This window comes from Bos javanicus, chromosome 15 (assembly GCF_032452875.1).
Source record: "Bos javanicus breed banteng chromosome 15, ARS-OSU_banteng_1.0, whole genome shotgun sequence".
Lineage (NCBI taxonomy): Eukaryota > Metazoa > Chordata > Mammalia > Artiodactyla > Bovidae > Bos > Bos javanicus.
Window position 1 is genome coordinate 43,604,528 of NC_083882.1, and position 16,579 is coordinate 43,621,106.

Below are 16,579 nucleotides of genomic sequence, written 5' to 3' on the forward strand. Positions count from 1 at the left end.
AATAGTTGCAGCACCATGTGGGATCTTCCCAGACCAGGCATTGAACTTGTGTCCCCTACATTGGCAGGTGGATTCTTATCCACTGTTCCACCAGAAAAGTCCTCACTCAATTTTTAATATCCTGCCTAACTTCTAATAATGAAAAAGATAATAGGTACTTTGGGAGGGCATTTAATATGTGCAAAGGCTTATCTAAAGAGGTGCCATATTCCATTTAATTCTTACAGGCATCACCTTATGAGCCAAGTTGAGAAAATTGTGGAGAAGGTAAAGCTATAAGGTCACAGAGGGAGCAGGTGGCAAATGTAGGATTCACACATAGATCTAGCCTGACTGTAAGGCTTGTGCTCCTAATCACCATGCTACACGACCTCAGAGGCAGTCCCCGATGGCCTCAGACAAGGCCGCCAGTTGGTATTTTGCCTCCCGCAGTGTTGTTTATTCCTCAATTATAGCACGTGGCTCTGTGGGTTGACTTGTATGTTTATGTGTTTGTTCCCCCAGCTATGAACCTCTCCAAGTCAGGGATTTTGTCTTACTTTTGCCTCTTGGTCTTGTCCTGGATGTGTTCAATACACATTTATGTAATGGATGAGTCAGTACATGGTGTACACAGTCCAGATGCAGCTGCCTCGGGATGAAGAAACACAATAAGAGCTCCGACGGATAACAGGAAACGACCACCATTAAAGGTGTTTCTAAACCACTATTTATGCCAGAGGAAACAGTGAGGGTTTCCTTTTAGGAACTCTTCCCAAAGTCATTGGGCTTCCGTGGTGGTTCAGCTGGTAAAGAACCCGCCTGCTAATGCAGGAGATACATGAGATGTGGGTTCCCTCCCTGGAGGAGGAAATGGCAACCCACTCCAATATTCTTGCTTGGAAAATTCCATAGAGGAGCCTGGTGGGCTGCAGTCCGTGGGGTCTCAAAGAGTTGAACATGACTGAGTGAACATGCACCTCTATTACATTTTGGGGTTTCTCAGGTGGCTCAGTGGGTGAAGAATCTTCTTGCAAATGCAGGACATGCATGAGTCATGGATTTGATCCCTGGGTCAGGAAGATGCCCTGGAGAAGGGCATGGCAACCCGCTCTGGTATTCTTGCCTGGAGAATCCCTTGGACAGAGGAGCCTGGCGGGCTACAGTCCATAGGGTTAAAAAGAGTTGGACACGACTGAAGTGACTGAGCATGCACGCAGCATGCCCAAAGTCACGGACCTCCTAGAAGATGCCTGCAGTTTGCTAGGGCTGGTTGTTTACAGTGAGTAGACCTCCGTGGTTAAGAGATGGAGAGACAGGGACTTCCAGTGGTGGAAGCCACTGGACAGGTGGTCCAGTGGCTGAAACTCCACACTCCCAATGCAGGGGGCCCAGGTTTGATTCCTGGTTGGGGAACTAGATCCCACATGCCACTACTAAGACCTGGTGCAGCCAAATAAATAAATATTAAAAAAAAAATAGAGATAGACAGTTTTGCTGGTGAGACTTCTCTCTGATACCTCCATCACAAAGCAGAGCACGGCCTCATAGCCTGACAATCTAGGGCTTATGCCACCATCACCATCAGCAGGTTCTGACAGCCTCACAAGCCCCTAAAAGTGGGACTGGCTACAGCTATCCTCAAAAAGAAGACCCAGGTCTCTGCAGGAGACTCACCTGTGGATGAGATTCAGCATTTTACAGCCTTTCAGGAGCCAGTAGACTACCTGAGAGTTTATTTGTAAAGATTTAAAATGTTTTAAAGATATCATTGCTCAAATAATACCATAAGATTATATTCAGATAATATTATAAAACTTAAAATAATAAAAAAAAACCCAGAATTTCACCACATAATCCAGCTGTTTTGCTTTTCTCATATTCCTATTTAGTTGTTGATACGCATATGCAATTATTACACAGCTATAATCACAGAACATTTTCTTTCTCACAGCACAAATTTAGTTCTTTTAAATTAAAAAATTAAAAATGACTGTATAAGAATTTAAACAGTCCAAAGAAACATATAACCCTCCCCCACTCCCATTTCCTTTGCCAGAGGTAACCACTGTTCAGTTTGATGAATAGATAGTTTTGTGGTTGGCTTTCTTCCCCTCCTTGGCTTGTTATCAATGTGTTCATACACAGTCTTTGTAATTATTGGTTAATGTTGCATTAACTGTGTGCGAAGAGTCATCATTTCCTCTGATTACCCTCCCTTCTAACTAATCAGATGTAATCTGATGAGAGAAATCCTAACATATACGTATAAATTAAATACCATCTGTTCCAGACATAAAACGTGATAACATTTCCAAATGTCCCAGTACTTCTTCTGATAGAGCAGAGCACTAGTTTAGAATCCTTTGGTATCATTTCCTTTAAATGGTGAAAATCTCCCTTCACCTTCACATCTCTGTCTTCCTATGTAGTGTTGCTCAGATCTGTCATTCAGCATTTCTACAAGTCTTATTGTGACTGCTTGCTCACATAGACAGGGATATGGACTGAGTCAAGGGTCTTTTACGCACAGTCCCTAGTACATGCTAGGTGCCTAAAGACCTCCTGAATGAGAATCAGAGCTCTTTTGGAGGAAACAAAGCCCCAGGTGTGGACATCTCAGTGTTTGATGTGTCGATTCATTTTCTCTTAGTGACCTGTAACCATGGAAACGGTGGATGCCAGCACTCCTGTGAAGACACCGCTGAAGGCCCAGAGTGTAGCTGCCATCCTCGGTACAAGATGCACTCGGATGGGAGGAGCTGCCTCGGTGAATGGTGACCCCAATGCTGGGTTAGGGTCTTCCCCAGCCTGCTCGCCACTAACCCAACCCTAACCCAAACCCTAACTATTAATAGTGTTTAGAACCAGAGGTAGGGTGTTGCCAGTGCACTTGCCCTCAAGCGGGTTCCATGCTGCTTCACATGGGGCAGGGGCAGTATTCCAGACCTGGAATGGGGGCCCTTTTCTCCCTGTGAGAACTTGGAGAGCCCTTGTTCCTTTCCTGGACTAGGCTGCTCCCGGAGCTGATATTCTGGAGATTGGTCACCTCCCAAGAGAGCTGTTCATGATGACAGGGTGGCCTTTGCCGTCAGCAGAAGCCAGAGTTGCATGCTTATGGCTGGATGCCTGCCCTGTCCATCGTGATGTGTCCTTTGCTAGCTCCATTTTAGAGGTTCCCTGATCCAAGATTCTTTTTGTCCTGAACTAGGGGTTCTGAAGTGAATCTGAAGCTTGCATTCCCCAGGGTCTGTGGTCAGTACAATATAATAAAAAAAAAACTCTTTCCCGTATTTAATGTCTATTAAGGCTCTGTGGCCATGTAACACAGAGCCTCATTGCAACATGTTTTTTTTGAGCAAAGAGTCACATTTCTCACATTGTTCTCGTGTCTGGGATTTCCAAGGAAGTGGTTGTGCTGGGGATGAACAATCTGACTCATTCAGTCTGAGAACTGTGCTCTTTGCATCTCTTGCAGAGCGAGAGGACATTGCCCTGGAGGTGATGGAGAGCAACACCACGTCCGTGGCAGATGGGGATAAACGGGTGAAACGGCGGCTGCTCATGGGTAGGCGCCTCACACACACCCACCAGCCCAGCCACTGCATTGTCCCTTTCCGTCCCCAACTTACAGCCTCAGGACTGAACCTGGGGCCATGTGCCCCAGACCAGCTGGACCGGAGTCAGCAGCTCCTGTCCAGCTGAGGTGTGTCTGTTCTCCACTCACTGCTGTTGCTAAGTCACCATCCAGGACCCCTGATCCAGTGGGAAGAACATCGATTCAGCTGTCAGCGTAGCTGGTTAGCGTCTGAAACTTGCCAGACTTGGGACTTGGAAACACTGTGTCCTGGCCTTCCTCTAAAATGGATGTAATACAGTTGATCTCTTCGGGCTATCAGGAAGCTCAGCTAAGACAATAATATGCCAAAGTGCTCAGAGTCCACTGCCTGGGACTTAGTGGGTGGTCAGTACATGTCAGATCCCCTCCACTCTGAGTAACTATGAAGAGAGAGGCATTTTGGGCAGCCCCTGCTTAGCATGGCACTTTGGCTGGGTGTTTGTCCACTGAGTCTTCTAGTTCAGACTCAGCTGTGTTAATGGCAGGAGAGATGAATGGAGAAGAGCGGCACTTGGCTGAGGGACACAGGAAGGTCTGCCAGCAGGCCCGCTGGAGCTGCAGGCCACAGACAGCAGACACTCAGCCTTGGCTGTGGGGCGGGAATCAAGCAGCTCCTTTGATGTTATTATTCTGGAGAAAGCTTGGCTTGACCTAAATGAAACTGATCTTTGGATAGCTTCTGGATGTAACGGTCAGGTAAGATATTAAGCAGCTGTTGGTTACCAGGCAGGTGACATTTCTGAGCTCTTTTCTGCTCTGCCCTATTAAAATTATTATTTTTAATTGCCTTAGAACAGTATGTATGAATAATATAAAAACCTTAAAGAGTTAATTAGTACTTAATAGTACTTATAATGAAATAGATCATTTCCTTGTCTCATAACTTGCCATTTGCCAGTGGCCACAATTTTTAATTCTCCTGGTTGTTTCTTCTTCTCCTGACTTACCCTCCCCCACATTTCTGAAAAGGGAAGTGTATATAGTTATTTCTTGATGTCAGGTGTTTTTTTTTACCCCTTCACCACAGGGTTCATGGGATCTTAGTTCCCTGAGCAGTGATCGAACTTGCATCCTAGGCAATGAGAGCACGAAGTCTTAAGCACTAGGCTGCCAGGGAATTCCCCTGATGCATCAGTTTTAAATAGTAGTTTTTGACTTCCTACCACAGAGGATTAAGTTGTTAAGCTCCCTTTTGACCCCCTCCCCCAATACACACACAGACTCCCTCATACCCTTAATATGTTGTTATTCAGTCACTAAGTTGTGTCCGACTCTTTGCAACCCAATGGACTATAGCCTGCCAGGTTCCTCTGTCCATGGGATTCTCCAGGCAAGAATACTGGAGTGGGTTGCCATTTCCTTCTCCAGGGGATCTTCCCAACCCAGGAACTGAACCCAGGTCTCCTGCATTAGGGCAGATTCTTTACCAACTGAGCTGTAAGGGAAGCTAGTTTTCTTAGTACCTCTTACCATTTTTTTTTTTCCCCAAATTTCTGGCAGACCTCTAAAACCCTTTACAATGTGTTCAAATACAGCAGATAACTTGCCAGTTGCATTTTTTACAGAAAAGTCCCTTCTGAGGCTTCCACCCTGCTCCAGTGGGGCCTCATTCCTGGGCCAGTTGCATATCTGTCATCTTGGCCTTTCCTGGAGCACCCACTTGGAAATTCCCTTCCCCATGCTCCTGCTTTGCTGGATCCCATGGCTTCTGTTTTGTTAGTTTGCAAGGGTAGATAGAGATTTTTTTTAAAACTCTGCACACCTGAAAATGCCTTTATAGTTCACCTTCCCCCTTTCTTAAGAATTTGGCTTAGTAGAGTTCAAAGTTGGGAAGAATATTCCGTCAGAGTTTTGAATAATGCCCTGTTGTTTTGAACATTCAGTGTTCTTTCCAGAAGTCTAATTCTTGATTCTTCGTGTGAAACCTATGAAAGCTTCTCTCTGGGTGTTTTTAGGGTCTTAACGTTGTCCCTGGTGATCTGAAATTTCATGACAGTGTCCCCCACTGAAGAATTTGTCTCACCTGTTATACTGAGCACTCAGTAGGCCTTTTCAAGAGGGACATTCGCATACCTAGGTTCCAAGAAATTTTCTTTTATTTTTCTTTCAATAATTTTCTTTACTTTTCTCAGTCTTTCTGAAACTCCTATTAGTTGACTATTGTAACTCCTGGTTTGCTCCTCAAATTTACTTCTTTTTTCTCTTCTTGATATTTACTTCCTAGGAGATCCTTCATTTTCCCCCCTAAACTTTCTATAGAGTTCTTTTTATATTTCAGCCTTCATATTTTAATTTTTTAAGAACTTTACTTTGGTATTTTGTTGTTGGAACTTGTTCTTATTTCATGGATGGTTTTCTTACCTCCCTGAGGAAATTAATGATAAGATTTTCTAACTTCTCTATCGTTCCCCTGTATTAGCTTTGTTTTCCCCAGATTCCTTTTCCGGTGTTTGTTTGACTTGGTGTATTATTTCATACTAGAGGCTTTCCTGAAATGTCTGGTGATCCTCGGCTGACTTTTCATATTTAAAAGTGGAATATTGAAAAGCCACTTGGATAATCTGTCAACTGGTGGGCTTTATGCTTGGTGGACTAGGCAGTGGCTTAGTCATTTCATCTGGAGATCTTCAAATGCCAGTATCTGCAAGTCTTTTACTTGGGCAGGTCAGTTTAACTGGAGAGGAATCCTTCAGTCTCCTGCTGGGGTTATTTAGGCTTGGCTGCCAGTGTCCCAGGAAATAGGGAGACAGAGGATGAAAGTGAGAGATCGCTCTTTTCACAGTATAGACTTTCACCCGACAGCATCTCCCCTTCCTTCCTCTGCTATTTCTGGTGCCCATGAGTCCAGGGTTTCTCTGGTCTGACTTTTTCAGAGACTATATTAATCTGCTTTAGCCTGAATAGGGATGAACTATGGGCTATGGAATTAAGATGGCCATCTGGGGGCTTATTTGTTATACAGACTCTCAAATCAGTCTTCATATTTTAACTCCATCCTTACCTCTGCCTCTCGAGTAACTTTAGTGCTTCCAATTCCCCAGCCCCTCTGGGATTCTGTGGCTCACATGAGCTGACCACTTGTTGGCATCTCTCTGCAGACTGCCAGGGTTTAACTGCTAGTTACCGTTCCTCCATTGATATGCTACTTCCAGAAGATTTGACATCTTTCATCTATTATTTTCTATTTTATTTGTCCTTAAGGATTTACACTTAAAATTTTATTTACTCTCCTTTTAGTGAGGTTTGGAGAGGAAACAGAGATAAACATACTTGTTCTATCTGTCATATTTAATCAGAACTAAGTTTGTCCTCCAAGACTTCAAAAAGAAGTAGTTTTGGGTGTAAAGTCAGTTTCTGGTAGCTAAATGCTAACAGTTGAATGAATGTTGAATGCGTTTGTGTATTACTTGGAATTAATGCAAAGCTAAACGGTTAGATACGATTTAGTAACTGCAGCTGAGTTTTCACATAGCCATAATGGGTCTTTCTCCTTCCAAGGAAAGGTAAACTTCTAATTTGAGTTACTGGGCAGTTGCCGAGGAAGTCATTGGTCTGCAGGAAGAGAAGGGCTGAGATGGGTGATATTTCCCCTTTCTCACTTTGCCCATAACACACAGTGAACAGAGAAGGTTCAGGTTAAAGGAAGGGATATCCCCCTTGGCTCTGTTCTGCATTCACATCTAGCCTGCTGGAAGAGGTTGTCATACTCAGCCTCTTTAGTGTCTTCACTAAAGAACATTTGGTTCTTTAGTGTCTTCACATCTTTCGTGTCTTCACACCTGCCAGGAACTTTTAGTGTTTTCACATCTGCCAGTAGAGAGGAAAGCAGGTTGGCAAGGGCGTCTGTCCCCCTGGCATCCTGTCAGGTTTCCTGGGGAGATGGCACTTATTTATTTGGCTGCTCTGGATCTCGGCTGTGGCATGTGAGGTCTTTTAGTTGCAGCACGTGTGATCTTAGGCTGAAGCATGCGGGATCTAGTTCCCCAACCAGGGACTGAACCTGGGTCCCCTGCATTGGGAGTGCAGAGTCTTAGCCACTGGACCACTAGGGAAGTCCCGATGTCACTTATGCAGAGAGGGGATGGGGAAGAGCTGCACTTGCTCTTCCTCTAACTCACCTGTGGGTGGCAGAGACTTGGGGTATGGCTGTGAGTACCCCACACACTCCCTGATGTTCATGAATTTTTGTCAAGTATTACCACTGCACGGATGTCCCTTTCCTCCCAGCTGTGTCAGCACTTCTCTACGAAGCTAACTGCCTCTTTCTTACCTCCTTGGCAGAAACGTGTGCTGTCAACAATGGAGGCTGTGACCGCACCTGCAAGGATACTTCAACAGGGGTTCATTGCAGTTGTCCCGTCGGCTTCACGCTCCAGATGGATGGAAAGACCTGTAAAGGTAGCCTGGGCCTCTCCATGCAGCTCACCTGGGGGAGTAAAGGCAGTTCTCCCCCTCCACGCCTCCTGAGCAACTCCAGATTTGCTTATGATTCATATTGATCAAAAGGAAGCGTTTCTTCCCTAGGCTAGTAGAAGGTTATAATTGAGGAAGCTTAATTAGAACCGACTTAATTACAGTAACTGTAGAGAAGGTCAGCTTCTACAGGCACAATCCATTTCAGGCAGTGGCCTTATTAGAAAAAAGCAGTTGTTCACGGAAACATTCATTTCCAGGAGATAATATCATCCTATCATAAATAATAGCCAAGATTGTTATCCAGAGAACTTAATGAATGTACCATCAACATGTTGTAATGAATAGAGACCCCAGTGACTTAGTATTTCATGGGCAAGAGTACAAAGGCGTCGTTCTTTAATGTAATTTTAAAAAAGTAGATAAACAGTTACCAGATGAAACAGAAAATATAAGATTAATCAAGTATCAGAAATCATTTAAAAGCATTGAGGCTATTTAATCGTTATGTAATTTGCCAAAACAAATATTCTAGTTCCTTATAGTTTAAATCGTTAAACTGGAATGGGAAGTATAGGAAAGGAAGCCATCTCATCTTGAGAGACCAGTGCAGGCATGAGAGAGTAATAGGGCATCCCCATTTTCCCTCCATTTGTTTCCTTAATGCCGGTTAAGAGAAGGGCAGCGTAAGTCCGAATTCTCCAGGGTATGAGGCAATTGTCTTTCAAAACGGGTTAAGCCAGGCAAGAGAAGGTGTGTAAGATGGAAAACATCAGTAAACATCCTTAAATGCTTTTATGGGTCTCTTTCTGTTTCAGAGAATAACGAAGCACACACAATAGCACTTCAGGGATTTGTGGCTAACAAGGCAAGTACCGCTGTCTGATTTGCCGATGCTTGCCTGTTACAGATATTGATGAGTGCCAGACGCGCAACGGAGGGTGTGATCATTTCTGCAGAAACACCGTGGGCAGTTTTGACTGCAGCTGCAAAAAGGGATTTAAATTATTAACAGATGAGAAGTCTTGCCAAGGTATGTGCTGAAACATAGCTGTGCCCTGCAGTGCCCACTGGTTGGATTGGAGAAGATGAAACCCTACTCGGGCCGAGACCGCCTCACTGGGCTTCTCAAGTGGAGTCGTTAATCCAGCCTCCAGCCTGTGCTTCACTTTTTTCATCTGTTAGATAAAATACAAACATGAGTTAGCTCACAGGTATATTTTGGAAATTCAGTTGCTGATGATTAGAGAACACCTCAAAGAACCTGTGTGGTGTGATTACAGCCCAGAGCTTGCTGCTAGAAATGGATCACAGAATGCAAGCAGGGTTGTGTTAGGGTTGAGATGATGAATACGTTCCCTTTTCTAAAACTTCCTTGAGTGTTATGGATTTCCTAACAAAATTTGGTGCAAAGCGATGTTGATTTAATTAACATATCTTTTCTCAGCAAAAAGTTGGGGTCAACTAATTGGTCCCTTTCTTATAGGCCTTGTTTGAATGACCAGCCTTTGGTGTTGGGGCAAGCGTAGGGGATGAGGGAGGGAGGGGACTGAGTGGAGGAGAGGCTGGGCAGTCCTTGGGCAGGATGTCAAACCCCTTATCAGACACATTCTTCCCACATAAGGGATATCTTAAGGGAACTTCTCTGGGTAGCTGTTATTGATATTAATAATTGTTTTGGACAGCGATAAGCTGTTTTGGGTTGAGGGGGCATCATTTATATTTCCAGATGAGCACCTTTTATGCCCTATTGACATGCAGAAAGAAACCCCCAGGAAAGATGTGCTGGCGTTTATTCCTGTTTCATTTCTGAGAATAAGAACAGCCTAACTTATTTGGTTAGAAGTCCCACAATTAAATCAAAATCAGAAAAAAAATCTGATTTCACTTCAGATAATAAAGATGCAACATTACTTTTAAAAAATCTTACAGTATTAAAATCTTAAGTTTCTCTCTTGGTTTTTTCCTTCTTGATACATAATTTGTCAGACTCTTCATAAGCCCCCTTTAAAGTCAGCGAGTTCATTTTAGATAACTATTGCATGATTTTCTTCTGTTTGACTTGGAAAGAAAATTTACTGTTCCATATGATGTTTCATAATGTATAGAGCAAGAAATACTATTTAAGCTGTGTAAACACATTAAAAAGGAATTAGAAAAGTGATCTCATTATTTTTGGCAAAGCAAGAGCCCTTTGTGAGCAGCCAAATTTAGCTACCGAACAAACCCACATTCTCAGTAACTGGCTGATATTAATAACAGAATTCATAGAATGACATCATTTGCTACAGAGCAAATAGACTTTTTCTCATTTTTCACTGGTCAGTCTTGGTAGAACAAATATTTGCACAGAACAAACTTGCTGAAGAAATTTCCAGGACTTCTGGGAAAAAGTGGATGAAGAGATTTTGTAAGATTTTGCCCTTTTTTATTTCTTGTTTTTCATTCCTCCAATTCCTTCCAAATGTTTGTTTTTTATTAACGAAGTTTCTCATGGCACAGTTGGTGTTGAAAAAGGGATCTAGCAATGGTCTAGTTGGCTTGCACTGAGTCCTGCCCTGGTCCTGGTCTATCCATCTGGGGACACAAGTCATAACTGTTAAAATCTTCCCAAGAGTTGAGGAAGTGAAACACTGAAATTCCAGCGTACGGGAAAGATGTGAGAACAGACCAGGGAAGAAGAGATGATTAGATCGACAAAGGCAGCCTCCTGAGGCTAGTTTCCATGATCTTAACTGAAGCCAAGGAGGCTTCCATGCTGAACCAGGAAGGGAGGGGTCTCCAGGGACTGAAACAGGAGGGAGGAACAAAGCCAAAGGATTGGCCAAAAGGATCTAGTTTGGTGCTTAAGCACCACATTTCAGGGTCTGCAATAGAAAATTACTGAGGATGTTAATGTTAATGCATTTTTTTTTATTTTTTTGTAGTGCGGAGGGCATTAAAGCTCAGGATCAACTGGTCTCCTGGGGCCAGAAGACAAATTCTGGCTAGACCCAAAAGAGATATCTCCAGCTCAAGTGTTTTCTCTTTTTAATTGAATATAGCTTATAACATTACTATGGCTCTTTTACCAATTAGTAATAGAATAGTAATAACGCACAGTTCAGTTCAGTTCAGTCGCTCAGTCGTGTCCAACTCTTCGAGACCCCATGAATCGCAGCATGCCAGGCCTCCCTGTCCATTACCAACTCCCGGAGTTTACTCAAACTCATGTCCATAGAGTTGGTGATACCATCCAGCCATCTCATCCTCTGTCATCCCCTTCTCCTCCTGCCCCCAATCACTCCCAGCATCAGAATCTTTTCCAATGAGTCAACTCTTCACATGAGGTGGCCAAAGTATTGGAGTTTCAGCTTTAGCATCAGTCCTTCCAATGAACACCCAGGACTGATCTCCTTTAGAATGGACTGGTTGGATCTCCTTGCAGTCCAAGGGACTCTCAAGAGTCTTCTCCAACACCACAGTTCAAAAGCATCAATTCTTTGGTGCTCAGCCTTCTTCACAGTCCAACTCTCACATCCATACATGACCACTGGAAAAACCATAGCCTTGACTAGACGGACCTTTGTTGGCCAAGTAATGTCTCTGCTTTTGAATATGCTATCTAGGTTGGTCATGACTTTCCTTCCAAGGAGTAAGCGTCTTTTAATTTCATGGCTGTGGTCACCATCTGCAGTGATTTTGGATCCCAGGAAAATAAAGTCAGCCACTGTTTCCACTGTTTCCCCATCTATTTCCCATGAAGTGATGGGACCAGATGCCATGATCTTTGTTTTCTGAATGTTGAGCTTTAAGCCAACTTTATCACTGTCCTCTTTCACTTTCATTAAGAGGCTTTTTAGTTCCTCTTCACTTCCTGCCATAAGGGTGGTGTCATCTGCATATCTGAGGTTATTAATATTTCTCCTGGCAATCTTGATTCCAGCTTGTGTTTCTTCCAGCTCAGCGTTTCTCATGATGTACTCTGCATATAAGCTAAATAAACAGGGTGACAATATACAGCCTTGAGGTACTCTTTTCCTATTTGGAACCAGTCTGTTGTTCCATGTCCAGTTCTAACTGTTGCTTCCTGACCTGCATACAGGTTTCTCAAGAGGCGGGTCAGGTGGTCTGGTATTCCCATCTCTTGAAGATTTTTCCACAGTTTATTGTGATCCACACAGTCAAAGGCTTTGGCGCACAGGCAGCACCTTAATAGTTTACAACCATTTTTAGGTATGTTAGGGCTTCCCTGATGGCTCAGATGGTAAACAATCTGCCTGCATTGAGGGGGACCAGGGTTCGATCCCTGGGTGGGGAAGATCCCCTGGAGGAGGGTATGGCAACCCACTCCAGTATTCTTGCCTGGAGAATCCCATGGATGGTGGAACCTAGTGGGCTACAGTCCTTGCTATCACAAACAGCTGGACACGACTGAGTGACTTTCACTTCTCTTTCACTTTTAGGTATGTTATTTCACTTGACTTCATTTCAGTATCTTGAATTGCTCAGCCCTGCAAATAAGCATGGGTGAGAGAGACCCACTGAGCTTTTTAGTTTGCAATAGCACTTGGAAATAAGGGTCCTGGCTGTGAATATACTTCTTGTGGGTTGCTTAACACTTTCTTTAATGCAAGTGAGCAGGGAGAGCTGATAGATAATTCTTTGCTCTGTTTTTTTTATTGTATTGGTCAGCAACTAGTGTTCTTAGAAGCGTGTTTTTCTCTCCGCTTGTCCCTCAGAGTCAGTTTCAGCTCCCCTCTCCCTTTGACAATTACAGATGTGGATGAATGCTCTCTGGATAGGACCTGTGACCACAGCTGCATCAACCACCCGGGCACCTTCACATGTGCTTGCAGCGAAGGGTACACCCTCTATGGCTTTACCCACTGCGGAGGTGAGCAGAGTCCCTCTAGAGTCACATAAGGCTGGGCCTTACTCCTAAGGTTTCCTGAGATCAGGGCCAATTTTTCTACCTTGGGAGCTGGACTGGACATACCCGTCACTTAACAGTAGTAGGGAGTCCCTCAGTTCAAGGAAAGCATCTGCTATGGGAAATCTTCTCACATTGATCCCTTTAATTCATCAAGTGTGAGATGGAGCAGAGAAAAGAGCTGAGTTCTTTCAGTGGTGAATGCTTTATGGACTTTATTGATGCTGTTGTACTCAGAGAATGGAGGGTCTCTCAAGAGCTGATGCACTGTCTGCTGGAACTTCCCAACAGATAGTAAAGTCACAGTCCTCAGAGAGGCTTGGCGGTGCACCAGCTGATCCCACAGTCTTACTGTGCATAGGGGCTGGCTGTGGGGCTTGGTTCGAGCTCTTTGAGCTGGTCTTCATGCAGGCCTCTCATCTGGAAGTGGGACCATGGACCCTATCTCCCTGCTCTGAGCCCTTGAAGCAACATCTTCTGATGTCTCATGATCTTACGGCCAAGTCGACTATAGCCCAAGTCAGACTTGGTGTCACTCTGCGCCCTCTAATCATCAGATGCATTTAGCAATCTTTGAGAATGCAGATTCTGATTCTGATTCTAAATGGCTAGACTTCCAAGGTGATTTTGGAGATTTGAGGATATGGGAACCACTGATCTAAGTATTTCCTACCCGATCCTTGTGTCCTATGTCCTTAGGAAGAATGGATAGTAGTAATTTGTCATAAATAGTGTTGTTTCTCTTCCCCTTTTCAAAACATACCCGTCATGGCTGAAGACATACTCTCCAGTCCATCAAGAAAGTTCAAGGAAATGTTTCCTGAATATGAATATGTATCTGCGTTTTAGTTGGAGTCACCTTCCAACTTGGACTCAGTCTCAGGTTGATGGGGATTAGTGCACATCATTTTTCTTTTTTAATGCCAAAATTTTGACAGCATAACTGCTTTATTTTTAAAAATTTAATTATTATTTATTTAGCTGCATTAGGTCTTCATTGTAGCACACAGACTCTCTAGTTGTGGCACATGGGCATTTTTTTAAATCTATACCCTAACTTTATAAACTATCAAGTGGAGAATCCTCATTCTCTCTATCTCCCTCGGGATGTAACTCAGGAAGACAGTGGAGTTTTAACTTAGGGGCCTGTGCTGTGGCTGAGTTGGACCCTGAGTAGAGTGTGACCCTTTCTCAGTGTGCTCGTTGGGGCAACTGTTTGGTCAAGAATGGAACTTGAGATCATCCTGGTGAGGTTCCTGCCAGGAAGTCCACTGAATGGGGAGGGGGTCAGCTGGTGCCAGGTGCACGTTCTGAAGGCAATCAGCACGTTCCCTTAGTGAGTTTCAGTCACGTGACTCCCCTCCTGCTTCTTCCTTGATGGAGGGATACTGTCAGCCGGGTCAGCGACAGACGGCTGTGACAGGAGAGTGTTTTACTTCCCAGACACCAACGAGTGCAGCGTCAACAACGGAGGCTGTCAGCAGGTCTGTGTGAACACTGTGGGCAGCTACGAATGCCACTGCCACTCTGGGTACAAGCTCCACTGGAATAAAAAGGACTGTGTGGGTAAGAGTCCCTGCGGCTCAGGCTCAGCGCAGCCCAGCAGTTCTCGCCACGCCCCCCTGGACCCGGCGTGTGCCGGCCAGTCCTCGACTGAACTCTCCTGCCCTCAGCTGCAGCAGCCCATCTTTAAATAGTTCAAAAACAGGAGATACTTTGCAGGCTCTTTGGTGTTTCCTTCTGTGCTTCAGCGTAGGTTGGAACTCACTTCTGTTTGCTTTTCCATATGAAAAGAATAGTAAACCAGACGCTCCTTTACCCTGGGCGGGTGGTGGGGAATAAGCGAGTGTCTGTGTTTTGGGCTGGGCATCAGCGCTGCCTTCTTCGCTCGCGTCTTTGGTGTGTGGGAGTCAGCTGGCCTGGTCTCACCAGGAAGTGTCCTTCTCTCTCTGTAAGTGTCTGCATTTTGTCCTGTCTAGAAGTGAAGGGGGGCCTGCCCACTAGCCTGTCACCCCACGTGTCCCTGCAGTGCGGTAAAAGTGGTGGAGGAGACAGGTGCTTCCTCAGATGTCACTCTGGCATTCACCTCTCTCCAGGTGAGTGGGTCCCAGGCCCGGGGCCAGGCCCTCCTGGCTCTAGGTGTTAGAAGCCCTCACAGGTCTTCCAAGTATTTGACCAGCTGCTCCCTGGCCCCTGGAGGCCTGTGCTCTGAGACCCTGTGTTCTGGGGGTTTTTCTAGTGGTTCACGTGGAGCGGGGGGAGGGACGGACTTGAGCTTCCGGCAGGAGAGCCTGTAATCTCGCCCACATGCTGACAACCCACCTTCTGTCTGTCAGGACTGCAAGAGGCCTATTCTGTCACCTGCGGCTCTTCCTCTCCTCTCAGGAACAAACAGCAAAAATCAAATGACTCCGCTTTCGGGGGTAATTACCAAATCTGCGTGTTGTCTCTGGGGCTCACTGTGTTCGATGGGCTTCATTTGTGGGGTGCTGTTCTTGGGTGTTGGCTTTGTTTTCTTTTCTCCTAATCTCTCTGATGCCACGAGCATGTTACAGGATGTTCTTGCCTGCAGCCTCGGTGCCTGCGATCTGACTCACCACATAGCAGACACTTACTGAGTGTCCACTCTGTCAGGAGGCTCTGTGCAGCTCTGGTGGGTCATAATATTGGGCAGAGGGCCGTGTAGCTCTGGGGCCAGGAGACTCGGGTCTCCCCAGCTTCTGGTACCGTAGAGCCCCTCAGAGGCCCAGCAGGAAAAAACAGGTACTTGGGGTGCCTGGCATTGGTGGAGACATGAGCATGACAAGGGAGCAAGGATCCTGTCAAGAGAAAGAAGCCCAAACCCTTTTCGGTTTATCAAAAGACAAAGAGTAACCTTTGAAGCTCTTCAGAGGTCTTGTTCTTCCAGATTTAGACAGGTTTGTGATGACGTCATGAGAATATCTAAATAAGGAAATGGTTCTAGATGTCCATACTATGCATTTAAGCAAAGATAGAAGCTCAGAGCATGATAATAACAGCTTGTGTTGAATTGATGGAGCAGTTAAAACATGTGCGAGCTGATTTATTATAATCCACACTATAGCCCTCTGGGGCTATTTTATTGTTATTTTTATTAACCAGATGAAGAAACTGAGGTTTAGCGAGGTGAAGTAGCATATCGAAAGTGAGTCAGATGGGACACTAGCGGAGCCAGGATGTTGACCAGGCAGCCTGGATCCAGTCTTGAGCATTGCCCTTCACTGCTCTTCTTGTGCGATGCTTACACCCAGTCAGAGGGAACATTATGGTCTGTTTCACTTAGAAATTAAGGCCGCCCTAAGGGTGGGCAAGCAAATCATTAACAGTTACCAGACAGTAGGCTAAACATTTTGTTGTTGTTGTTTTGCATTACCTCATTTAGTTCTCGTAACGGCTTCAGTAGTGTAGGGACTGTCTGTTTTGTGGATGAGGACACTGAGGCTTAGGGAAACTGAGTAACCTGCTCAAGTTCTCATCACAAATCGAAGGGCTGGAGTGGGAATCCTGGTCATTGGCTCCAGAGTCCAACACAAGGTTAAGACTGCCTGTGGAAGGAGAGCAGAACGTTCTATGTGAGGCCCTCACAGCAGGCCCTTTGCTCCCTCACAGACCCTGAGAGTCCTGGCCGTGTTTAG

General features: G+C 45.0%; 1 protein-coding gene and 1 non-coding gene across 9 annotated transcripts in view; one reads left to right on the forward strand and one right to left on the reverse strand.

Annotated features, from left to right (window-relative positions):
- The window catches only part of SCUBE2 (signal peptide, CUB domain and EGF like domain containing 2), a 67,986-nt gene that overhangs the window by 19,950 nt on the left and 31,457 nt on the right, over positions 1-16,579 (forward strand). For 7 of the 8 annotated variants that reach the window (XM_061440845.1, XM_061440842.1, XM_061440844.1 and 4 more), the window contains 8 exons: positions 2,633-2,749; positions 3,458-3,547; positions 7,880-7,996; positions 8,922-9,044; positions 12,771-12,887; positions 14,367-14,489; positions 14,903-15,019; positions 15,260-15,346. In XM_061440845.1, coding sequence (XP_061296829.1) covers positions 2,633-2,749; positions 3,458-3,547; positions 7,880-7,996; positions 8,922-9,044; positions 12,771-12,887; positions 14,367-14,489; positions 14,903-15,019; positions 15,260-15,346 — 891 coding nt within the window. The remainder of the gene's footprint in view (positions 1-2,632; positions 2,750-3,457; positions 3,548-7,879; positions 7,997-8,921; positions 9,045-12,770; positions 12,888-14,366; positions 14,490-14,902; positions 15,020-15,259; positions 15,347-16,579) is intronic. The other variant, XM_061440848.1, reaches the window with a different exon arrangement.
- On the reverse strand, positions 7,578-7,650 carry TRNAG-CCC (transfer RNA glycine (anticodon CCC)). The gene has a single exon. It is a non-coding gene; the product is annotated as a tRNA-Gly (tRNA).